The sequence below is a fragment of the Trachurus trachurus genome (assembly GCF_905171665.1).
Source record: "Trachurus trachurus genome assembly, chromosome: 21".
Classification (NCBI taxonomy): Eukaryota; Metazoa; Chordata; class Actinopteri; order Carangiformes; family Carangidae; genus Trachurus; species Trachurus trachurus.
The window spans coordinates 31912922-31939053 of record NC_139899.1 but is presented as its reverse complement, the minus strand read 5'-3'; the positions used below and the strand labels follow the sequence as shown (position 1 = coordinate 31939053).

Genomic DNA, 26132 nt, shown 5'->3' with positions numbered 1-26132 from the left:
CTTGTTACTTCCGGCGCCTGATCGCCAAAATAAAAGCACAGGAAGTGAATCTCTTTTTACCAGAAAGTCGTTTTTAGAGTTACTTACAGTATCAGTCTTAGTGAAACAGTGTCACTGATCTGCTTCTGTCAGGCAACAAAGATGGCGACGCCTGTGAAGGGGGAGCTGCTGCGGATTTTGAAGAATTTGGGGAGTGCAGAGCTGGAAAGCTTCCAGTGGTACCTGCAGAATGCTGACTTACTGGATGGTTTCCCTGCCATCCCAAAGTGTGAGCTGGAGGATGCAAGAAGAGAGAAAACGGTGGACTTGATGGTTGGCATGTACACTACTGAGAAAGTTCTGCAGGTGGCAAGGTTCATTCTGGAGGAGATGGGAATTAATGAAGGTCAGTCATGGGAAGTGCAGCCAGTGTTTTACCTTTGTTAAATCTCTTGGCTTTGTAACTATTTCCACACAGAGGACAAAGTCAACTGGGTCGGTCCTGCTACTCCTCATGATTAATGATTCCCTTTCCTCCAACAGGACAAGACCCGTCAACAGCAGCAGCAGCAGGTAAAGTTCAGCACCTTTTGTGAGGGGATGTAACATTTCACGGTTGTAGTCATCACCATGACTACATGAATTTAGATTCAAATATTTCTGTGTGTTAACATTCATTTACTATGACCTGTTGTTACGAGGACCTTTACCTTACTGTCCTATTACCTGTTGTTTATTCATTCAGAAGCTCTTTACAAATGCCAGCCTAAACTCAAAAACAAGCTGAAGAAGAAGTTCCAGTGTGTGTTTGAGGGCATCGCTAAAGCAGGACACCCAACCCTTCTGAACCAGATCTACACAGAGCTCTACATCACAGAGGGAGGGGCTGGAGGAGTCAATGACGAACATGAGGTCAGACAGATTGAAACAGCGTCCAGGAAACCAGCCAGACCAGAAACAACCATCAGACAAGAAGACATCTTTAAGGCCCCACCTGGAAGAGACCGACCAATCAGAAGAGTGATGACAAAGGGAGTGGCTGGCATTGGGAAAACAGTCTTAACACAGAAGTTCACTCTGGACTGGGCTGAAGACAAAACCAACCAAGACATACAGTTCACATTTCCCTTCACCTTCAGAGAGCTGAATGGGCTGAAAGAGAAAAAGTTCAGCTTGGTGGAACTTGTTCATCACTTCTTCTCTGAAACCAAAGAAGCAGGAATCTGCAGCTTTGATCAGTTCCAGGTCGTCTTCATCTTTGACGGTCTGGACGAGTGTCGACTTCCTCTGGACTTCCACAACACTGAGATCCTGACTGATGTGACAGAGTCCACCTCAGTCAATGTGCTGCTCATCAACCTCATCAGTGGGTACCTGCTTCCCTCTGCTCGCCTCTGGATAACCACACGACCTGCAGCAGCCAATCAGATCCCTCCTCACTGTGTTGACATGGTGACAGAGGTCAGAGGGTTCACTGACCCACAGAAGGAGGAGTACTTCCAGAAGAGGTTCAGAGATAAGAAGCAGGGCAGAGAGATCATCTCCCACATCAAGACATCACGAAGCCTCCACATCATGTGCCACATCCCAGTCTTCTGCTGGATCTCTGCTACAGTTCTGGAGGAGCTGTTGAAGACCAGAGAGGGAGGAAAGCTGCCCAAGACCCTGACTGAGATGTACATCCACTTCCTGGTGGTTCATCTAAAACTGAAGAAGGTCAAGTATGATGGAGGAGCTGAGACAGATCCACACTGGAGTCCAGAGAGCAGAGAGATGATTAAGTCTCTGGGAAAACTGGCTTTTGAGCAGCTGCAGAAAGGAAACCTGATCTTCTATGAATCAGACCTGACAGAGTGTGGCATCGATATCAGAGCAGCCTCAGTGTACTCAGGAGTGTTCACACAGATCTTTAAAGAGGAGAGCGGCCTGTACCAGGACAAGGTGTTCTGCTTCGTCCATCTGAGTGTTCAGGAGTTTCTGGCTGCTCTTCATGTCCATCTGACCTTCATCAACTCTGGACTCAACCTGATGTCACAACAACAAACAACCTCCAAGAAGAAGAAGAGGAGGAAGACTGAAACAACAGGAGTCAAATCTGCAGAGACAAACTTCTACCAGAGCGCTGTGGTCGAGGCCTTACAGAGTCCAAATGGACACCTGGACTTGTTCCTCCGCTTCCTCCTGGGTCTTTCACTGACGACCAATCAGAATCTCCTACGAGGTCTGATGACACAGACAGGAAGTGATTCACGGTCCAATCAGGAAACAGTCCAGTACATCAATAAGAAGATTGAAGAGACTCCCTCTGCAGAGAAAAGCATCAACCTGTTCCACTGTCTGAATGAACTGAATGATCGTTCTCTAGTGGAGGAGATCCAACGGTCCCTGAGATCAGGACGTCTCTCCACACGTGAACTGTCTCCTGGTCAGTGGTCGGCTGTGGTCTTCATCCTACTGTCATCAGAAGAAGATCTGGACGAATTTGACCTGAGGAAATACTCTGCTTCAGAGGAGGCTCTTCTGAGGCTGCTGCCAGTGGTCAAAGGCAAAGCCTCCAACAAAGCTCTGTAAGTGTAGAGATAGTTGCATTTATTCATCATTATATAAAAACCCTTCTGTCTTTCAACAGGACAGATAATACACTCCTTTTGTCTTTAATTCCTCGTGATCATCTCTTCAGACTGAGCAGCTGTAACCTCTCAGAGAGAAGCTGTGAAGCTCTGTCCTCAGTCCTCAGCTCCCAGTCCTCTAGTCTGAGACACCTGGACCTGAGTAACAACAACCTGCAGGACTCAGGAGTGAAGCTGCTGTCTGGTGGACTGGAGAGTCCACACTGTAGACTGGAGACTCTGGACCTGAGTAACAACGACCTGCAGGACTCAGGAGTGAAGCTGCTGTCTGGTGGACTGGAGAGTCCACACTGTAGACTGGAGACTCTCAGGTGAGGATCCATCCAGCTGTTTATCTGATGACACTTGAACACAGCAGCAGGTGTTGACAGAGGGTTCCTGTGTGTTGTTGTGTGTGTTCAGTCTGTCAGGATGTCTGGTCACAGAGGAAGGCTGTGCTTCTCTGGCCTCAGCTCTGAGCTCCAACCCCTCCCATCTGAGAGAGCTGGACCTGAGCTACAACCATCTAGGAGCCTCAGGAGTGAAGCTGCTGTCTGCTGGACTGGAGGATCCAGACTGGAGACTGGACTCTCTCAGGTATGGAGAGGCTGCTGCAGCCACACACACACACACTGTCTGATAGAGGAGGAGGAGCTGGAACATTTTCTATGGCCCCGTTCACACCTGGTCACACCTGGTATTAACATCTGTCTCAGATGATCCATGTATTGATGCCATCGGATCCCATCAGTCAGACCATATCCAGAGGTGGTGTAGGCCACAGTGAAGCTCCGCCCACTCCACTGACGTCCTCTGTCTCAGTCTGACTCGTCCCAACACAGTTTATACTGAAGCCAAAGCCTCAGAGTGTTTCAAACATGAGCTGTGCAGCTTTCATCAGTCACAGTGATGAACTACTGGGATCAGGAGTTTCTCCTCATGAAGACTTCAGTGTCTCATCATGACTCACTGTGTCATATTCAGGAGAAGAGATGTCAGTGATGAAAGCAGCTGTTGGCAGCTGTGCTCTGAGTCTCTCCAGATGTTTGGATCAGACTTTATTTCAGAGTGTATCAGGAAACATTTCAGCTGCAGCTGGTTGAACTGCTCCTGAACCAACAGAGTGTTTGACCTGAACAGTCCCAGAGACTGTAGACACCTGTTGAGTGTGGACACACTAACAACAACACAGCAACAAGAATCAAAGCATGTCCACTGCTCAGAGACATTCGTCTCCCAGCGTCTCCAACCAAGGAGGAAATAAGAGACAGAAACCAGGCGGCACCATCAGGTCTCTGTCTGGTCAGATATTGATGATCAATAATCAGCTCAGTCTCTCTGAGATCCTGATCTTGTCCTGATGAGATGTGTTGTTGTGTTGAGGAGACAGTCAATCACAGTGTGACATCCAGATGTCCTCACTGTCCAGAGGCCTGGAGCTGTCAATCAGAAGACAGTGTAGTGAACAGTGTAATAATCAGTGTTTGTGGCTGAATGTGTGTGTGACCAAACAGCTGTTTTCAGACTGTGTGTGTGCTGACTCCAGATCAGATGAAGCCACAAAGTGGCTCCTTAATGAAAGTCTCCAGCAGCTGGAGCTTCACTTCCTGTCTGAGTCCATGTGCTCTGAGCTGAGCCTGCTTCTCTCTGCTCTACAGTTTCTCTGCTTCCTCTGGACTCTGACTTCAAGTCCAGTCAAAATGTGTGGACAGGTTTGATGGAGCTCAGGACTGGTCCTGAGGACGGCTGCTTTATTCCACATGATGTGACTGATCTCAGTGAGTCAGTGTGTTGCAGCTGATCTGTGTGAAGAGCAGAGAAGAACAGAGTCATTGATCATGAGATCCTGATCCGTCCTGTCACTGTGATCAGATGGTTTCTATTAGAGCTCCTTCATCCACTCACTGCTGCTGTGGCTCCTGTGGAAACCTGCTCACAGCCTCATTCTTCAGCTTCCTGGGGAGTTTTCTTCAAACAAACACAAGTTGTGTTCACACTCAGTGTTTCTCACTAAACTCACTGTGTGTTTCACTGAGCTCTAACAAACGTGTTGAGTGTGTTTCCTTCCTCATCAAACACTGAAACCATCCACTGTTCACAGCTGCACTCTTCTTCTTTCCTGGTGCATTGTGGGATATCTGGGCTGGTCAGCTCCACCTGTTGTGTCTTCATCTTCTTTGCTGTGACGTGTGTTTGTGCAGCTTGAGAGTCAGAGAGTGAAAGTGTGTGTCTCACACTGCAGTGACATCACATGGAGAAAAGACATGATGAAGTGTTTCCTCCTCGTCTCCTCCTGCTCTGTATCATCACTAGATAAAGACTCCAGCTCCTTCTTCTCTGTGCTCAGTGTTCATCCAGACATACCAGCCTCCATGTGAACACAGTGATAAAACAGTGTGTGTGTGAGAGCCATGTAATGTCCATGTGTGCATGCTGACAGAGAAGGTGCTGCTCTGACCCCCCTCCTCCTTTCAGGGTGGAGCCTGCTGGAGTCCCATGGTTGACACCAGGTCTGAGGAAGTGTAAGTCTGTTTTTACTTTGATTCATGGAAACGAGGGATGCACATGTTGAACCGTTTAACCGTTAACTGATAACAAGAAAGAAAAGAAGAAGAAGAAGTTATTTATTTTATTAGCTCCTTGTCGTCAACTCATGGGGGTGTGTCGACACGTGCAGATTTCCACGTGCCTTCAGTCATATCTTGCGGTAAAAAGTTCCACAGGAGGACTGACAGTATGTGCAGCAGCCCCCATGAAGGAAGGTCAGACCATAAATGTAGCTACACAGACATAGATGTGAATCATCTGTAACAACAGCGCTGAAAAAAATGAAAAAATAAAAGAGGAGGCTGATGCAGCTCTCCTGCAGCTCCACAGAGGAGCTCTGCTGTTCCTTCAGTCTGGTGTTTGGCTGCACTTTGTAACAACACTTTGTAACTTTGTAAAACAGTTCTACATTGGACGATCTAACCTCCATATGAGCGATCAGCTGAGACAGAGCAGAGTGGATGTGGCACTGATCAGCTGTCACAGCGCACGTGTGTATTTAAAGGGATAGTTCAACATTCAGTCAAATTGGCCCATTGCCATAATCCCTATAGTCATAGCAGTAGGTTTGTTACCTTTTACCTCTTCCACTCCCACCCTATTTTGAAGCAAAAACGCATAAAATTCCTTCTGAATCACTTTGACTATATCCATAAATGAGGGCTTACCAGGAAGGGGACACTGTAGAGTTTCTTGTGAAAGTCAGAAACACTTCAGGTATTACTGGAACAGAGCAGTGGTCTAGTAAGTGTGCAAAGAATTTAGATTTTTTTTGTCCGCCTAAAAATTAATAAATGATTAAAAAATAAAAAACAGCCTTTGTGACTTTATCCATAAAGGTAAATGAAAGTATGCATCTGTAAGCACACTATCAATGAACACCTGGTTCAAATTTGAAGAAGATAGCACAAAGTATGACCACTCTGCAGTGTTTTTTTCATGATAAGATCCAGGCGGACATGAGAGTCAAAATGGGGAAAATAGGCTGAATCTGAATCCAAGTCAAGCAACTTATTGAGAATCAAATCACTCAAATCAATGAATCAATGAATGATTCATGATTGATTTGATTGTCAACAATTTACGATGGAATAGCCTAAGTTAAATCTGTATTTAACCATTGACCTTTCCGGAAGCTGGTAACATGAACATCCGTCTTCCTGTAACTTCAAAATAAAATCGTGAGACCGTCTGCCTCAGTTGAACACACAGCGGTTGAAACGAGGAAAAAAAAAGGAAAAAGATTTATAACGATGGTTATACTTTTGGACTGATATTTCGTGTATTCTTGCACAAAGTAAATGAGAAATGAAATAAAGACAGTGCTTAATTTGAAAAAACAAACAAATAAAAACATAATGAAGCCATAGATACCAAAAATGCCATGTTTAGTGTTGTAGTAGCCTGGGCAAGCTGAGACTGCAGAGGGGGAGGGGCTTGGGGACGCCGGCGTCCCCCGGGATTTGAAGAGGTTAATTGTCGGTGCAAGCTGTTTTTAGAACGGCGGAGCAGAGCCGTGAGCTGCTCAGAGCTACGCTACGGAGGCTCATTATGGGATTTCTTGGTTTCCCTCATCAAACTCATCAAATACACAATCCAACAACTCCACAACGCTCTGGTGGACAAGTTGTGACCTGCACATTCACCACGCTATGAGATAATAACACAACGTTACCACACAGAGTTGTTTTAGAGGGAAATTTATGCAAAACCACTGATGCACGTTGCCTTCAGGGACAGTTTTTCATCAACAGTCTCTGCATTTACCTCTAGAACAACTCTGTGTGGTAACGTTGTGTTATTATCTCATAGCGTGGTGAATGTGCAGGTCACAACTTGTCCACCAGAGCGTTGTGGAGTTGTTGGATTGTGTATCATGAGTTTGATGAGGGACACCAAGACATTCCCTTAGCCTCCATAGCAGAGCCCTGAGCAGCTCACGGCTCTGCTCCGCCGTTCTAAAAATTTCTTGCACTGACAATTAAAGGAAATGAACCTACTGCTATGACTATAGAGATTATATAGGCCAATTTGCTAAAATGTTGAACTATCCCTTTAACGGCAAAAAAAATGAATTGGAGCGTCGTAATCTTATCGGTTAACGGTTAATAATCGGTTAACGAGCGTCGGTTATCGGTCAGAAAAAAATTTCAAAATGTGCATCCCTACTGGAAACAAAGCAGCACATTCAACCATCTTCACACTGTCACATCACTGACCTCATGAGTCTTCATCAAACTGTCAATAACTGATCACATGATCAATAACTGCAGCTGTGTCTTGTTCTCTCCATCAGATTCCTGTCCACTCACAATCGACACAAACACAGTGAACAGAAACATCAAACTGTCTGACAACAACAGGAAGGCGACATATGCGTGGAAGCATCAGTCATATCCTGATCATCCAGACAGATTTGACTGCTATTCTCAGCTGTTGTGTTCAACTGGTCTGACTGGTCGCTGCTACTGGGAGGTCGAGAGGAGAGGAAAGGTTGATATATCAGTGAGTTACAGAGGAATCAGCAGGAAAGGAAACAGTAGAGACAGTTGGTTTGGAAGGAACGATCAGTCCTGGAGTCTGACCTGCTCTGATGATGGTTACAGAGTCTATCACAATGACAGAGAGACAACTATCTCCTCCTCCTCATCCTCCTCCTCCTCCTCCTCCTCTGTCTCTAACAGAGTAGCAGTGTATGTGGACTGTCCTGCTGGCTCTCTGTCCTTCTACAGAGTCTCCTCTGACTCACTGATCCACCTCTACACCTTCAACACCACCTTCACTCAACCTCTCTATCCTGGGTTTAGGTTCTTCAGGTCCTGGTCTGGTGCCTCAGTGTCTCTGTGTTGAGTGAATCAGAGTCTCCTCCTGTCACAGAAACCTTCTCTCTGTTGAACAGACAGTTCAGTCTCTACACGTCTGTCACGTTGTCACAGGACAGAGATGAACACAGTTTAATAATGAACTCATCAGCGTCATGGCAACAGAAAAATCACTTATTATTATTGTTCTGCTGCTGCTGACTGTTATTGTTTCTCTGAATGATTTCGATGTTATGATAAAAGGTATCAGGCTACTTTCAGGACGAAGGTGGTTTCACTGCAGACTCTTATTTTGAAAAGTCGGCCTGAGCTACATGAAGAGCACCGTGTCGTTCTGACTGTTAAAATAAATAACTAAATAAAGGTTTCAACTGAAACAAAGTTCACGTCTGTGTCATTATTTACATGTTGTCACGGCAACATGAACCAGAATAACACTGAAACACACTGTGGACTCGGTCATGAAGGTGTTAGTTACATCATTATATACAGGTAATACTCAGAAAATTAGAATATCGTGAAAAAGTTCATTCACTTCCCCATGATTGCGAACTGTACTGAACCAGACAGAGAGCTTTTAAAGGCTCAGGAACCCTTTGCAGGTGTTTTGGATTAATTGGCTGACAATTTGAGCTACAACATTGAACTTTTTCACGATATTCGAATTTTTTGAGATTCTGATTTTGGGGTTTTCATAAGCTGTAAGCCATAATAATCAAAATTCTAACAAATAAAAGCTTGAAATATCTTGCAATGCCTGTTATGAGTCTAAATAATATATTCATTTCACCTTTTAAGTTGAATTACTTAAATGAATGAACGTTTTCACGATATTCTAATTTTCTGAGTATTACCTGTATTATATTTATAGTATAGTGCAGGTGTTGTGGTGGACTCTCCCCAAGATGTTCAGACTTTAACGTAACAAACTGCTGCTAAATGAACTTTAATGATTTCTGCTTTTATTCAGACAGGACAGTGAAGAGAGAGAATAAACTTGGTTTCTGTTTTGTCTTTTTTCCTCTTTGCTTTTATTACATTTTTGTTTTTCCTTTTCTTCTTTAGTAGACTCTCATGAAACACATCATGTATTATATAGATTCAAAACACACAGACTGAAATGTTTCATGTCTTTATTTCTTTTAATTGTAATGAAAACCTAAAATTCAGTAAATCAAGAAACTATAATACAGTGGGGAGAGTTCACGACTGTAACCTAATGAACTCCAAACACCTGCAGAAGTTTCCTGAGCCTCGTCTCTCAGTCTGGTTCATGACCTCCATCATATTCTACTTTATTGAGATGTATCTTTGATCTTTGCAACTCTGAGGGTGTTTATTTGAACTATTAAAGATAAATAGAGGAAATTTCATGCAGGTTGGATTCAAACCCACGGCTGCTGCAGCAAAGTCTGAGCCTGTAGCTACAGTGGCATCATCATCATCAACGATCTCCAGAAGACATAAAGTTAAACATGAAACACTCTTTTTCAATATTTTAATCAATATCAGTGTATTATTTTAGTTTTCTACTGTTTTAAAGTGGTGGAAAAAATCTAAATGAACTTCAGTTCATCAGAATTAATAATTAAACTGTCAACAAAAAGTGAACATTATAGAAACATGGACTTATTCAGTCCTATAGGTCTGTTTATCTTATTCAATATCTAAAAGGGACTGCGGACTGTCTGATGGACAGAGCGCAGCGTCGTCAGACAAAATATCAGGTGGATAATAAAAGTAGAGACTGGAGTTTAAGATGCACATATGGGGCATATGTGCATCTTTATGCCGCTGCATGAATGCACTGCATGCTCTCGCTCTGAGCGCAGCGCATTTATGCTGCGGCTGCCTCGGAGGAGAACATTTTTTTTTTTTTTTTTTTTAATCATTAGCGGTGCTTATTTATTAGTCCACACTACAGTTTGGTGCCTACGCTCCTCTCTGCCTCGCATTGTCTCAGGAAATAACTGGGAAGGTTTCAGAATATCTGTAAACTGAAAACATATTTTCTAACAGACTTGATGACACCTGTCGTCTTCCTCCCAACGGTTTACGCCGAGGGAACCGCCACAGATTATTGTAAAAGGTTTGAAAGTCCGAGGCTCGATCCAAAAACGCTTTTACCCAGCAAAATATCACGTTGCTTGATCCGCAACTGTTTAACACTACAAAAAGCCGAACCATGGCTGATTATGTAGTTTGATCCGACGCTAGACTGCGCTCTAACATGCCATTTTTTTTAATCCTAGGTTAACCGGGTAATAATTCATAACCGAGTAGCAGATTGCCTACTCGGGTACTCGAGTACTCGGGTAACCGTGCACATCCCTAGTCTGTAGGTTACAGTTATTATGGTTATTATGGTTCTTCAACAGTGGACTGACTGTGTTCCCAGTCACGTTGCTCAGACTAGAGCCAGAAACCAGTCAACTCTGAAACACAGTGAAGTGAGCCTGCAGTCCAGCCTGCTCATGTGACCTTCTACCTGAACACACCACTTTCATATGAGTCTTCATTCATGTTCATGCCCTGACCCCTTGTGGTTGTTAGGTGGCACTGCGTTACATTGATAATAATATGAACAGGTGAGTGTTAAATGTTCACTGTTTCAAGTCTCATCAGATAATCCATCATTTATTATCATTTAAAAACACAAGTATGTGATTTATTTTAAAACTAGAAGAAAATATGACATCATTGATGTCACAATCAAGAAATTAATAAACAATTAAAAATGGTGCCTTTTTGGTTTTTGGAAATTCCTGTTATTGTTATTTTATTTTTGAAACCAGAAACCAAATTCATGAAGATGTATCTGATTTTTAATTCTAAACCAAAGACTAGAGACAAAATTATGTGATGAATTAGTTTTTTGTTCTAAAAGAGTTTGAAGTTTTGCTGATTAAACCTCTCGTTTTTGATTTGGCAGAGACAGGAAGAACTCCAGCAGAACCACGGCTCCACAGCACAGTGGTTTTCAACAATGAAGCAAAACGTTATCTATTAAACACTGATCTGCTAAATCCGAATAAGCACAGAATGACTGATGAGTTTATCAATACAATGAGCCTATATCCAAAAACCACAGGACCCAGCAGAATCACAGCCCATTGTGCCGCCTTAATGGGATAGTTCACCCAAAATTCAAATTTCATTCATTATCTACTCACCCTCATGTCGACTAAGGGCTGGGAGAAGTTTCAGAGTCCTCCATTGAGAAATTGTTCTGAAAAAAATTAAATAAGTCTATATTTTAAGCTTGTTTGTAGCGGAAGCTCCCAGTGTTGCTCTGCTGGAATCTCGCGCGATTTGTGGAGCCGTGAACTGGGTGTCAATGCAAATCACGCGAGATTTGGATGGACCAGGAAGAGCAGTGCTGGGAACTTCCACTAGAAATAAGCTTAAAACATAGACTTATTTAATTTTTTTTTCGGAACAATTTCTCATGTCGGGGCTTCAATACAAGAGGGACATTACAGACGAGCAGTGTGGAGGTATTTGGATGTTTTTTGGTGTCTTTTTGGACGAAGAAAAGTGGTGTCCATTCATAACCATTATATGGACAAATACTGCTGCACGGAGCCCCGCTGTAACTCAGAGAAGGCACGGAGGACTCTGACAATTCTCCCAGCCCTTAGTCGACATGAGGGTGAGTAGATAATGAGTGAAATTTGAATTTTGGGTGAACTGTCCCTTTAACGGACCACATATTGACCAGTGACACAGAAAACAAGCCAGTGAGTGGACTATGAATCTCTGAGCTCAGTGAGCACCTACCAGTTGTTACAGTTGATGGCAGCGTAGCGGTTCAGTGCTTTCTCATGCGTCGTCGTGTAGTTTCACAGAGGACAAGGACCGTCACTGTCAGACTCCCATCAGACTTTATTTACATCTGCTAATGAAAAGAGGAGAAATAATCTCTGCATCAGGCTTCACAGTCACAGCTCAGGATAACACACACACACACACACACACACACTTTAACTGGAACAAAATAAACTTCACAACACTCTCTGCCTGTTCAACAGTCACGCTGCTAGGATTAGCCACAAGCTAACATGAAGCTATCAAAGTGAGTGAAAAGCTTTTCCGTATCAATGAACTTGTCATGTATCTCACTCAGCATCATCACAGAACATCAGCAGTTGTTGTCTGGAGCAGATCTTCACATGTATGATCAATAAAGTCACCTTTAACCCTCAAATAGAAAGTTATATTAACGGAGCTCAGTACAAGTCAACCTACCACGACACTCCGACAGCAGACTGTTGCCTAGAAACGGGTCAACCCGCCAAGTCTGCAGGGGCTCGTTAGTGTGGCGTTTCAAAATAAGAGGAGTGAACGACTTCATATTGTAACAGGCAGATAAATAATAATAATAAACTAAGTGTAGTGCAGCTTCCATAATAACAGAATAGTGGAATTACTAACTCCAACTCTGTTACAGCAGCAAGTACAAGACAAAGCAGCCAGATAAATAAATAAAACACATTACAGCAGAGTGAGGACAGAGGAAAGCATCAATGTGTTTAGGAATGACTTGAAAACAGTTTATAATGAAAACGATATTGACAATGTAAATGGAACATTTTAAGAATATTCACATCATTATTAAACAAAAAGTGTCCAGTGAAACAACAAAGCAGCAAACTAAAGTAGCCTCTATAGATGGACCATGGATCATGAAGGGATTAGGAAACGCCTGTCAAAAGACAAATACTCTACAGAGAATTTATTAAACAAAGAACTAAAGAGGCAGAAAATAAATGTAAGTATCAGAATAAGTTAACCAATACTATAAAGCTCTGTAGAAAAGAAAACTATAGGACAATATTTAATAACACCAAAAACAACACTAAAGGAATGTGGGATATATAAAATGTTATTATTAAAAATGTCTCAACACAATGAAGTTCCCCTCACTATTTCATTCAGAATGTGTCCCGTTAAGTGTCACAGGATATGAAGCTATGGACCAGGAAAGACTGAGCTCGTAATAGGAGGGTTAGGTGAGTGATAAACACAATGAGGAAATGAAGTCACAAGCTACTAAGGAGTTAACATAATTATGCTTTATGAAAAATAAAGATAAAATGAAAATTCAGCACAATAACTGACTTCATGTTCCACAGTTTCTTTCTTTTTGTTCTTCACAAATGACAAATCAAATTGTTCTCTATCACATATGGGAAATGTCCACATGAGAGAAAAAAATAATAACAAAAATGAGTTTTAATTAATAACAAGACTGTTAGTACATAGTCATAACACTCTTCTCTTTATGGCCATACTCAAATCACATAATCACACAATTAAACACACTAGTAGCCTACTGTAATACAATAGTGACTAAAGGAAAACATTTGGTTTTAGTTCTATAGCCTATCAAATAAAAAACCTCCACTTGCAACCTGGACCCCATACCCTCCAAACTCATCAAGGACTGCCTCCCTGTCATCTCCCCACTCATCATTGACTTCATTAACGCCTCCCTCAGTTCTGGTTCTGTCCCCCAAACCCTCAAACTGGCTGCCATCACTCCCATCATCAAAAAACCCGGTCTGGACCCCGACAACCCAAATAACTTCCGCCCCATCTCCAATCTCCCCTTCCTGTCAAAAATCCTGGAACGTGCTGTCGCCTCACAACTCACAACCCACCTCACCTGCAATAACCTGTTTGAATCATTCCAATCTGGTTTCCGTACAAAGCATAGCACCGAGACAGCCCTCCTGAAAGTCAGCAACGACCTCCTCCTCTCCTCAGACTCCGGACACCTCACCATCCTCATCCTCCTCGACCTCACAGCAGCCTTCGACACCATCAACCACTCCATCCTGCTCTCCCGTCTGGAATCCTCTCTCCACATCACTGGCACAGCACTCTCCTGGTTTCACTCCTACCTCACCAACCGACAACAGTTCATCAGCATCAACAACTGCACCTCCACCACCGCTCCTCTGTCACAAGGTGTCCCCCAGGGGTCGGTGCTTGGTCCCCTCCTCTTCATCCTCTACATCCTCCCCCTTGGCCAGATCATCCGTCAACATGGACTCCATTTTCACTGTTACGCCGACGATATCCAACTGTACATCTCCACCAAAGCCATCACCAACAACACCCACTCCACCCTCAGCAACTGTCTCACAGAAATTAAATCTTGGATGCAAACAAACTATCTTCAACTGAACAGTGACAAATCGGACATAATCATCATTGACCCCACATCCCGCACTAAAGCCAGCCACAACTTCTCCCTCACCTTTGATAACTGCACTTTGTCTCCCTCATCCCACACCCGCAACCTAGGAATCATCTTCGACAGTAAGCTAAGGTTTGACCTCCACATCAACCACATCACCAGGACCGCCTTCTTCCACCTCAAGAACATCGCCCGTCTCCGCCCCTCACTCACCTTCTCTGCTGCAGAAACCCTCATCCATGCATTCATCACATCCAGACTGGACTATTGCAACAGCATCCTCTATGGTTCACCATCCAAACTCCTCAATAAACTACAATACATCCAGAACTCAGCCGCACGCCTGCTCACCCACACCCGCTCCAGAGATCACATCACCCCCGTCCTCCGTGACCTGCACTGGCTGCCCATCACTCACCGCATACAGTTCAAAATCATCCTCCTCACACACAAAGCACTTAATAACCTGGCCCCCCCCTACCTCACAGACCTGCTCCATCACCACACCCCCTCCCGCGACCTCCGCTCATCCGAAGGAAACATCCTGTCACTACCCACACGGACCAAGCACCGAACCTGGGGGGACAGAGCCTTCTCCATCACGGCCCCCTCCCTCTGGAACTCACTCCCCAAACCCATCCGCACCTGCACTCACCTCCCAACTTTCAAGACAATGTTAAAAACACACCTTTTTAAATCAGCTTTTAATACATAATTTCTGTGTGTGTTTTATATTGTTCTCTATGTTTTATACTGTCTCTGCTGCTTTTAATTGAATGTCTTGTGTTCTTAACTGCATTTATTGTATGTAAAGTGTCTTTGAGCTTTTGGAAAAGCGCTTATAAATAAAATTTATTATTATTATTATTATTATAAATAGAATATTTATTTTTACACATTTTAAAACCATAAATTATTTTAGCTTTTTTTCTGCCATGAAATGTGATGATTTTAGCTGTTTTCCATGAATTACAATACTTTTTGTTTTACTTTTAACCATGAAATATGATTCATTTTGTTTAATCTCTTTTTAACCATTAAACAAATCCTTTAAAGCAGAAGTAAGCGATCCGGTCATTTTCGCTAATGCTGCGTTCCAGGTAGGCTTTTGAAATCGTAAATTACAGCTTCAAGTCACAACTTACGACTTTGTAGCGTTCCAGGCAACCCACTCGTGTTTTTCCGACCTGTTTTACCTGTGAAAGTCACTATAACGGCCACTCGTAACTTCTGACCCGTGAACTCGTACCAGATCGAACTGATACAACTTCACAGGTCGGAGTTACGAGTTTCCTTGAACGCACCATAACAGTCCTCGTCCCTACGTCGCCACATTCACGGCGTCCCTTGGCAGCACACACAGCCCTGCATGCCGTTCTCTCTCCTCATTGGATAAAAACTGTAGGATACGATAAATGTTTTCTCTTCGGCTCAGAGCAGAGCAGAGGGACTGACAGACCCGTGTTTCAGTCCAAACACTCTATGTAAGTGATTGCTGTCGGAAGATATAACTATTTAAGACTTATATTAACACAAATATATCACTTACTTCTGCTTTAAGTTATCAACTGTGAAACAGTAAAAACCAGTGGTGGACAGTAACAGACTAAATTTACTTGAGTACTGTACTTATACATATCTAGAGGATTTGTACTTTACTTGAGTATTAGATTTCTTTGGTACTTATTACTCTTACTTGAATACATTTCCTAGGCAAATATTTTTTACTCTTACTCGAGTTAATTTCTAGGAAGGCTGAAAAGTAAGAGTACCTAAGAGTTAGTTGGACGGTGCAGGTTCATTCGGTTACAGTTTTCACGCAGGAGTTAAATGATTGTTAATAAACATCTGCATTACTTAATTAAAGAATTGTTATTTTTATCAACGTTTGCCTGTAAAATCTCCTGTGGTACCACATAAATACAGCATTAAAATACAGCATTGAATTGTGGACAAAGTCAGGTCCCCTCAGTGAGGGGGGAGATAGAAAATGCCTTGCCTGATGTGTGTGGGGGGGCTGGGGGGTGTAAAACATGAAAATGACAACTGCTGTCCTCTTATGATCCCATTCATTTAATTAGTTTTTATAGGTGTTTCTGCAGCTTTATATAACATTGTGGTTCTAAAAGCAGAACATCAGTGCAGGTGGTTTCAAAGAGTTCATTCTCAGAAACAAGAGTTAAAAGGTCCTTAAATTAATTTAGAAAAAATGATAGTATTTCATTGATGTGAAAAATAAGAAATTTACTCTTACTCTTACGTACATTTTTTAAGTACATTTAAAAGCATGTACTTTTGGATATAAGTACCTTTAAAAGCAAGTACTTTTTTACTCTTACTCCAGTACTGGGGTGGAGTACTCTGTCCATCTCTGGTCTCCATCTGTTACAGATATGAGCACTAGTAGCCGACTGCATCACTGACTTCTCATAACAAGCAATGGAGCAAAAAGAGCAGCACATCTTTATATAAACAGTGTTGGAGCTATTTTTTTATTGTTAGTATTTAGTGCTGTTTAGTTTAGCATTTTGTTTAGTGAGTATTTTGTTTTGGTTATTCTCAATCAATTTATTTGATTTCATTATGATTAAATTTCTATTAGTATTCTAGTTTATTATTTGTTTGGTTTAGGTGTTTCTTGTTTATTATTTGTGTTTTGTTTCATTTGGACACGGTAGGAGGGCACCTGAAATTATATAGGTAGGCTGTCGGTAAGGGACCAGCATGCACCTGGGTGGGCAAATGGTTTTTTACCGGAGCGGGAGAGGCACAGGAATTTTCTTTGTTCTTTGTTTGCTCGTCTTTTGGTTAAATAAACCACGATTTTTGTTGAAATTGGACATTTGTTTGGACATTATGTTTTTTCTCATCCGAGTACAGTGGCCCTTTGATTTGTATAATTTGAAGTTTGATTTGACACTTTTATTTGTTTGACAATCGGCTACTACATACAGTATATAATATATAGCCTGTTATTGGTTGTTTTAAATGTGTGAGCAGGCTCCTCCCAAATAATTTATACGCCTCATTTGAACGTTGTTATCATCAATTTATTGAAGCACCAGACCAGACTGTACAATGTTCTTAGATTTAATACATTTACACCTGTCAACTTCCACTGCTCACCATTAAGGCAAAGTGCACAGCTGTTAATGTGTGAAAGGAAATTGAGTTGTGATGATGACACATTATAGTTTTGGATTACTTTCACATTCAGTCAGTCCACAGTTGTCCACCACGCTCTCTCTCTCTGACAGCAGAGGTGTTTTATTTATTATTATTACTATTATTATTATTATTATTATTAATAAAGAGGGGTGTCACCTTACGTCAGCATTAAGATCTGCTGTGTGTTAGAGTAGACCATGGGTTAAACTTACGCCGGAATATCCCTTTAAATAAATAATGTGTTACATTAACATTTTTAACACACACAGGGGAAACACACACATGTTCTTCTGACAAGCGGCGGACTGAAGATCAATATTATCATTAGTATTTTAACTGTTTATGGTTCAGTATTAGAAATAAACAGCAGTAAAAACACCAGTCTTTCTACTCAGATTACAGAAGTGACATCCCCTCCCCCACTTCCTGTTTAAAGTTGACTTTCACTTTTCACCACGCGGTTGTGTAGCAGTTTATTTCGTCGTGTGAAGGTAAGGTGAACAGTCTGAATGTTTTCCTCGTTAACACCTGTCGTTACCTGAGTTCTCTGCCCTTCAACGTGTCGTTGTTGTTGTTGTTGTTGTGTTATTATAATGTTACTGTAGCTGAGTCAGAGCTGTAACTGTAAAGTCTGGACCGACAGAACCGTGTCCTCCATGTTGTGTGGGTGTCTCTAATACAAAATACAAACATTAAAGGCACATTGGTAATAGATAAATGCACAGTGCTGAATCAGCTTGTTGTGTGGATGTTGTGGGTAGAAGCGCTGGAATAAGAGCAGAAGCAGAGTTAGAGGATGGTCAGTAGTTGAACACAGAGTGGTTCTTTGTGTGCAGCTCCACTTCCTGATGACTGGAGGCAGCTTTACCGCCTGAATCAGCCTGTGGAGGAGGTGGAGAGGAGCCGCTGCTCTCCTGCTGTCTGAGCCACTAAACGCGGCCTGAGCTCGTCCGGACAGCCGCTGGAGAACAGCTGGGACTTTGTCTGTGGTGAGTTGTCTGTCATTAGAGTTACACTACAGGACTGATGTGGACTCAGTGTCTGTCATTAGAGTTACACTACAGGACTGATGTGGACTCAGTGTCTGTCATTAGAGTTACACTACAGGACTGATGTGGACTCAGTGTCTGTCATTAGAGTTACACTACAGGACTGATGTGGACTCAGTGTCCGTCATTCGCCCTCATGTTGTCTTGTCTTTTCTTGTTTTTTGTTGTTGTTTTTTTAATCAAATGGCCTGAAATTAACGGAGGTTGTTTAATACTATGGTATAAACAGTTAAAATAAATTTGAAGCAATTTGGTTGAATTATGGGTGTTTTATTGAATTTAGTAACACTCTTTGTCCCCAGAGGACAAAGAGTGTTGATTTCACACCTCATTTATATGAAATAATACCTATTTTTTGAGTTTCACAAAACAGAAAATGACCCCAACTGGTTAAAACAAATCAACATTCATTTCCAAAACAATAACAGCATACATTCAAAGCTAACGTTTCAGAATCAGTCTTCATTCAGAAACAGTCTGCATGTGTCCTCAGATGCAGGTAGTAATAGTGTGTTGTGTGCATTGCATTTTTGGCCCATTTTGCCTGTTTTGACATCAGTCTGGCGAGGGCAGAATGCGCACTAACCCTTTATTTTATTGTTTTTTCTTAACCTTTATTCCAATCCCTCAATCTTAACCTTCAATCTTAAAAATGCGCGCTCCCGCTAGTGCAAGTGCTGTCCAGATTCTCAGAAAAATTAAGTTGAGGGGCAAGTTTAAGGGTTGTATCGCCCTCAATATTGAGATTTTCCGACACCACCCTTGGGAACAAGGGCTACCCAGAATGCATTGCGTATTTTCACCAAACCGAAAGCTGCAAAGAAAGCGTATTTTCTTTGTTAATAGAGATATAAATATTACGAAAACCATTGTATTATCTTAGTTTAGGCACATTTTATGGATTATTTACGTCATTGTTGCATAACATTTATTTTTTTATTTTACTATCTTTTGTCAATAGCCGGCCGGTGCGGACAAGCCATGTTGCTACGTTACATCCGCTTTCACCCGCGGGGTTTTTGCCGCTTGGAGCCGGTCAGGAAGGGTTCGGTCAGGGCCGTCCTGTCTCCAGAAACACCGTGTTGTGCCACAGCCGTCCATGGCGGAGTGTGATTGTCCGTCGGCCGACGCAGACAGGGCATGTCCGTCTCATTTGTGCTGCATCAGGACCACGGAGAGCAGCGAGACGAGATGCCAGTCTGCCTCGGCGTCTACGACGGACCATCCGCCACGGAGAAGTCCCACTATAGCGGGAGGCGGCTGTGGCTTGACACCGTATTTCTCGAGACATTAGACCGCAGCAGAATGGGCCAGTCTGTCGGTCCTCCACCCGTCCTGTGATCGGCTCCGAGCTGCAAAAACCCCAGGGATCAGGGCCGGCCCAGTACATCTGGGGGCCCTAAGCGGGATAAAATTGGGGGCCCTGCCTCACAGTGTATATACAGTATGTAGGCTACCATCAAATATTCATAAAACCAGCTACCGTATGCAACCCTTGCGCATTTGTACCTCTATCAACATGATGGCGAGCAGATATTTTATTACTAATTAAATAGAGTCACTGAAACACTTAAAGCTGTCTAATTGCACTTGTCATTTTTTCTTCTACTTAGTTTTTGTCTGAATGTTAATGTTAATATTGTGAATGGCAATAGGCGGCTCCAAACCTGCAGTATTAAATCACTACTTTTGATGTAGCAGAAAGATAAAAGATTCTACAAAAGATTACAGTTTGAACAGATGTATTTTCTTTAAATTATCTGTACAGCTAAATTCTAGAACCCTTAAAACAAAACTTCAGTTGAGAAGAAAGAAGAGTTGGAAGAAATAGAGGATGTTGGTTGGTCAGCAGCATCATCAGCAGTAAGCATTGGAGCTGTGGAGAAGATTAGTGGATTTTTTTTAGCCACTTGTGTACACACAATTACATTTTCCAACAGAGATAAACATATTGTGGCAACAAACTAGAAACATACCAACTGTATGACTGGAACCAGCCACAGGGGATGAGGATGTGGCAACATGAGGGTCGAATGATGATGGGCCTGATATGAAATAAGAACAATAACATTTGCTGTCATTAGTTGTTTTCTTAATTTTGAAGTCTGTTAGTTTAAACCATTTTTAATCATAACTACCAGAAACATTTTCTCCTGAGCCAGGTGTTGCTGTAGAGTCATCTCCAGCTGCTGTGTGGGACAATTATAATTTATAAATGGAAAATGCATTGCATGCAGAATAGATCAAACAAGATACATCATACAATGTAATATACAAGTACAAGACAACACATGTAGTGAATGATGATGATGATTTTAAAAATTATTTTTTAAATTGGCTGGAGCACAAGTAGCTATCAGTATAAAGGTTGTTATTTTAGTATCGTCTGCAAAAACGTATAAATCAGAATCAGATTGTATCACACTTGGCAAATCATTTATATACAGGACAAAGAGAACAGGTCCCAGTACTGAGCCCTGTGGGACTCCTGGTGTCACAGGTTTCCAACTAGACATAACTCCATTTACCTTCACCTGCTGTGTCCTATTATACAAAAAGTCCTCTACCAATTTTATAACTCTCTCATCTAAACTGTAAGATCTTGTCTTCACAAGTAATCTTTTATGTGGGACTTCATCAAAAGCTTTTTGAAAGTCCATATATCATAGTTTTATTTTGGATGCTTGATTTAATTTACTTTGCACACCAAAACAGAATTATTTACCACACAAAAAAACTACCTGGGTCAAAATTATGAGACTGTGTCTGAGTGAACACTGAAATACCTTCTGTCTGTTGTTGGCCGTCACTGCTGTGAGTCACACTGATGTTTGTCCTGTGTAAAGATGGAGGACATTTCAGATTTATCCTACCAGTGTTAAATACTGTATATTAATCAACAAACCAGGGATGTGATGGCACTAAATAGAGTCATATCCCTTACCATGGTAAATGGTGGTATCAGTCTTAGTGAAACAGTGTCACTGATTTGATTCTGTCAGGCAACAAAGATGGCGACGCCAGTGAAGGAGCAGCTGCTGCGGATTTTGATGAATTTGGGGACTGCAGAGCTGGAACGCTTCCAGTGGTACCTGCAGAATGCTGACTTACTGGATGGTTTCCCTGCCATCCCAAAGTGTGAGCTGGAGGATGCAAGAAGAGAGAAAACGGTGGACTTGATGGTTGGCATGTACACTACTGAGAATGTTCTGCAGGTGGCAAGGTTCATTCTGAAGAAGATTGGAATCAATGAAGGTCAGTCATGGGAAGTGCAGCCAGTGTTTCACCTTTGTTAAATATCTTGGCTTTGTAACTATTTCCACACAGAGGACAAAGTCATCTGGGTTGGTCCTGCTACTCCTCATGATTAATGATTCCCTTTCCTCCAACAGGACAAGACCCGTCAGCAGCAGCAGCAGCAGCAGGTAAAGTTCAGCACCTTTTGTGAGGGAATGTCACATTTCACGGTTGTAGTCATCACCATGACTACATGAATTTAGATTAAAATATTTCTGTGTGTTTACATTCATTTACTATGACCTGTTGTTACGAGGACCTTTACCTTACTGTCCTATTACCTGTTGTTTATTCATTCAGAAGCTCTTTACAAATGCCAGCCTAAACTCAAAAACAAGCTGAAGGAGAAGTTCCAGTGTGTGTTTGAGGGCATCGCTAAAGCAGGACACCCAACCCTTCTGAACCAGATCTACACAGAGCTCTACATCACAGAGGGAGGGGCTGGAGAGGTCAATGATGAACATGAGGTCAGACAGATTGAAACAGTGTCCAGGAAACCAGACAGACCAGAAACAACCATCAGACAAGAAGACATCTTTAAAGCCCCACCTGGAAGAGTCCGACCAATCAGAAGAGTGATGACAAAGGGAGTGGCTGGCATTGGGAAAACAGTCTTAACTCAGAAGTTCACTCTGGACTGGGCTGAAGACAAAACCAACCAGGACATACACTTCACATTTCCCTTCACCTTCAGAGAGCTGAATGTGCTGAAAGAGAGAAAGTTCAGCTTGGTGAAACTTGTTCATCACTTCTTCTCTGAAACCAAAGCAGCAGGAATCTGCAGCTTTGATGAGTTCCAGGTCATCTTCATCTTTGACGGTCTGGACGAGTGTCGACTTCCTCTGGACTTCCACAACACTGAGATCCTGACTGATGTGACAGAGTCCACCTCAGTCAACGTGCTGCTGACCAACCTCATCAGAGGGAACCTGCTTCCCTCTGCTCGCCTCTGGATAACCACACGACCTGCAGCAGCCAATCACATCCCTCCTCAGTGTGTTGACATGGTGACAGAGGTCAGAGGGTTCACTGACCCACAGAAGGAGGAGTATTTCAGGAAGAGGTTCAGAGATGAGGAGCAGGCCAGAGAGATCATCTCCCACATCAAGACATCACGAAGCCTCCACATCATGTGCCACATCCCAGTCTTCTGCTGGATCACTGCTGGAGTTCTGGAGAAGCTGTTGAAGACCAGAAGGAGAGGAAAGCTGCCCAAGACCCTGACTGAGATGTACATTCACCTTCTGGTGGTTCATCTGAAACTGAAGAAGGCCAAGTATGATGGAGGAGCTGAGACAGATCCACACTGGAGTAAAAAGAACAGGAAGATGATTGAGACTCTGGGAAAACTGGCTTTTGAGCAGCTGCAGAAAGGAAACCTGATCTTCTATGAATCAGACCTGACAGAGTGTGGCATCGATATCAGAGCAGCCTCAGTGTACTCAGGAGTGTTCACACAGATCTTTAAAGAGGAGAGCGGCCTGTACCAGGACAAGATGTTCTGCTTCGTCCATCTGAGTGTTCAGGAGTTTCTGGCTGCTCTTCATGTCCATCTGACCTTCATCAACTCTGGACTCAACCTGATGTCAGAAGAACAGTCAACCTCCAAGAAGAAGAAGAAGAAGACTGAAATAACAGTAGTCAAATCTGCAGAGACAATCTTCTACCAGAGCGCTGTGGACGAGGCCTTACAGAGTCCAAATGGACACCTGGACTTGTTCCTACGCTTCCTCCTGGGTCTTTCACTGGAGACCAATCAGAATCTCCTACGAGGTCTGATGACACAGACAGGAAGTGACTATTGGTCCAATCAGGAAACAGTCCAGTACATCAAGGAGAAGATTGAAGAGACTCCCTCTGCAGAGAAAAGCATCAACCTGTTCCACTGTCTGAATGAACTGAATGATCGTTCTCTAGTGGAGCTGATACTGCGGTACTACCTGAGATCAGGACGTCTCTCCACAGATAAACTGTCTCCTGCTCAATGGTCGGCTCTGGTCTTCATCTTACTGTCATCAAAAGACGATCTGGATGAGTTTGACCTGAGGAAATACTCTGCTTCAGAGGAGGCTCTTCTGAGGCTGCTGCCAGTGGTCAAAGCCTCCAACAAAGCTCTGTAAGTGTAGAGATAGTTGGATTTATTCATCATTATATAAAAACCCTTCTGTCTTTCAACAGGACAGATAATAAACTCCTTTCTTCTTTAATTCCTCATGATCATCTCTTCAGACTGAGCGGCTGTAACCTCTCAGAGAGAAGCTGTGAAGCTCTGTCCTCAGTCCTCAGCTCCCAGTCCTCTAGTCTGAGACACCTGGACCTGAGTAGCAACAACCTGCAGGACTCAGGAGTGAAGCTGCTGTCTGGTGGACTGGAGAGTCCACACTGTAGACTGGAGACTCTGGACCTGAGTAACAATGACCTGCAGGACTCAGGAGTGAAGCTGCTGTCTGGTGGACTGGAGAGTCCACACTGTAGACTGGAGACTCTCAGGTGAGGATCCATCCAGCTGTTTATCTGATGACACTTGAACACAGCAGCAGGTGTTGACAGAGGGTTCCTGTGTGTTGTTGTGTGTGTTCAGTCTGTCAGGATGTCTGGTCACAGAGGAAGGCTGTGCTTCATTGGACATGTTCATGTTTTTAGTGAACGTTGAACTGAATGAATCAGTTTATAAATGATGAACCTGAGCAGCGTTCACTGTCACCAGAGTGAACACTGCTCAGGTTTTATGACAGTTTTACATCACGTCTCATGATGTCTCCATGGAGACGGCCCAGCATCACTATTATGTTGTTGTGGTACAGACACATCTACTACTGCTGAAGACAGTTTGTTTGAGTGTTTGAAGCAGTTTGATGACAAACAAGTGAAAAAAGAAAAAAGCCCCTGGATATTTCCACATACAGTTTACCTTCCCTACACCGGTCTTTCACTTTCAGCAGAACATGACTCATTGTTTAGTAGTAAAATATTTTCTCAATCTCTACATTTTGTTTTTTAGTTATAAATGTAACTCATGTCTGTGATTCTTTAGGTTCATTAATTCATAGAGTTTGTTAGTGGCAGTGATTAGAGGCTGGTGATGGAGGTAGAAGGAGGTTCTACTGAAAAACAACAGCTGATTATTTATTTTAATGAACAGAACAAATGAACAGGAATTAGTTCATTTTCATCTGTATGAACTGAACTTATAAGGAGTTGTTTTTAAGTGGGAACTGACACAAACACTGACTGAAGAAACTAAACCGCATTTGGTGGTGGTGGCTCACTGAACATCTGAAGTGGTGTGAACATTAAAACACTGATTCCACGAATCTGTCCCAATATTTTATCTTTTGGAGAAAACAATATAGATGATGGTTGGTGTAGGTAGTGGATGATTTGTTCTGTACAATGAAATAATAAAGGAACATTACACATTATGACATCAAACAAATTATAAAGATAAATTAAGTTACTTTTCTTTAAAGCAGAAGTAAGCGATCCGGTCGTTTTGGCTAACTTCCTGTCAGCCGATGGAGTTAGCAGTCCCCGCCCTCGTCCCTACGTCACCACATTCACGCGCATCCCTTGGCTGCACACACAGAGAGGACCGCCCCTTTATGCCGTTCTCTCTCCTCATTGGATAAAGGTTGTAGGATACAAGGAAAGTTTTCTCCTGGGCTTACAGCAGAGCAGAGTGACTGACAGACCCGTGTTTCAGACCAAACACTCTATAGAAGTGATTGCTGTCGGAAGATATAACTATTTAAGACTTATATTAACACAAATATTCCGCTTACTTCTGCTTTAACTTAATTAACACATCAACAGTTTTGATTCACTTTAAAGGGACAACGAGGAGTTTTGGAAAGCGAAGTGTTTTCTACTACATTTACCATGAGCCTCCGTGCGCACGGTGAAATTCTTGGACCGGCGCAAGACGTCCGTCTTGTCCAGAATGTTTTCATTCATCAACAATGAAAGTCAGAGGTTCCAAGACGATCAGATACCATCGTAGTTCCAACCATAAACGACGATTCGGCGGCGTTATTCTCATGACCCGCCAGGCAGCATCAGAGAAACCTAAAGTAAGGAAACGCTGGTCAGCTCGCCCAACATTTCCAACATTAATTAAAATAACAAAATAACGATAGAGACAAAACGCTATATTTATCAAAAATGGAGCCATTAACAAGTGTGGGTAGCGTAGATTCATCCACATTAACGTGAGACTTTTTTTTTATAACCAAATAGAAACTCCTCGTTGTCCCTTTAAGGTCAAACTCAGGTCTCTAGTATGAGATAAAAATCAATATGATAACATTGAAACAACATGAGCAACTTGAATCAACAAACAAAGGAAGTGAGGTCAGTACAGTCACATTGTCTTCAGGCAAATGTTTGGAGGGAAAGAGAGGGTCAAAGGTCAGAGGGCGGGGTTATATCACCTTAGGGGGTGTCTGTGATTTTAACA

General features: G+C 42.6%; 3 protein-coding genes across 3 annotated transcripts in view; all 3 read left to right on the top strand.

The window, feature by feature from the left end:
• LOC311004122 (protein NLRC3-like) overlaps nucleotides 1-26132 on the top strand; it is a gene marked incomplete at both ends in the record, with an annotated part of 177378 nt that overhangs the window by 150537 nt on the left and 709 nt on the right. The gene's annotated exons all lie outside the window — the stretch shown is intronic.
• On the top strand, nucleotides 142-24726 carry LOC311004711 (protein NLRC3-like; the record flags this gene model as incomplete). The annotated part of the gene is made up of 5 exons (XM_083996883.1): nucleotides 142-385; nucleotides 523-552; nucleotides 725-1224; nucleotides 22477-23501; nucleotides 24711-24726. The coding sequence occupies 5 exons, from the start codon at nucleotides 142-144 to the stop codon at nucleotides 24724-24726; spliced, it is 1815 nt and encodes a 604-aa protein (XP_083853009.1).
• LOC311004858 (NLR family CARD domain-containing protein 3-like) overlaps nucleotides 18159-26132 on the top strand; it is a gene marked incomplete at its 3' end in the record, with an annotated part of 170770 nt that continues 162796 nt past the window's right edge. The window contains exon 1 of the mRNA XM_083997041.1: nucleotides 18159-18319. The remainder of the gene's footprint in view (nucleotides 18320-26132) is intronic.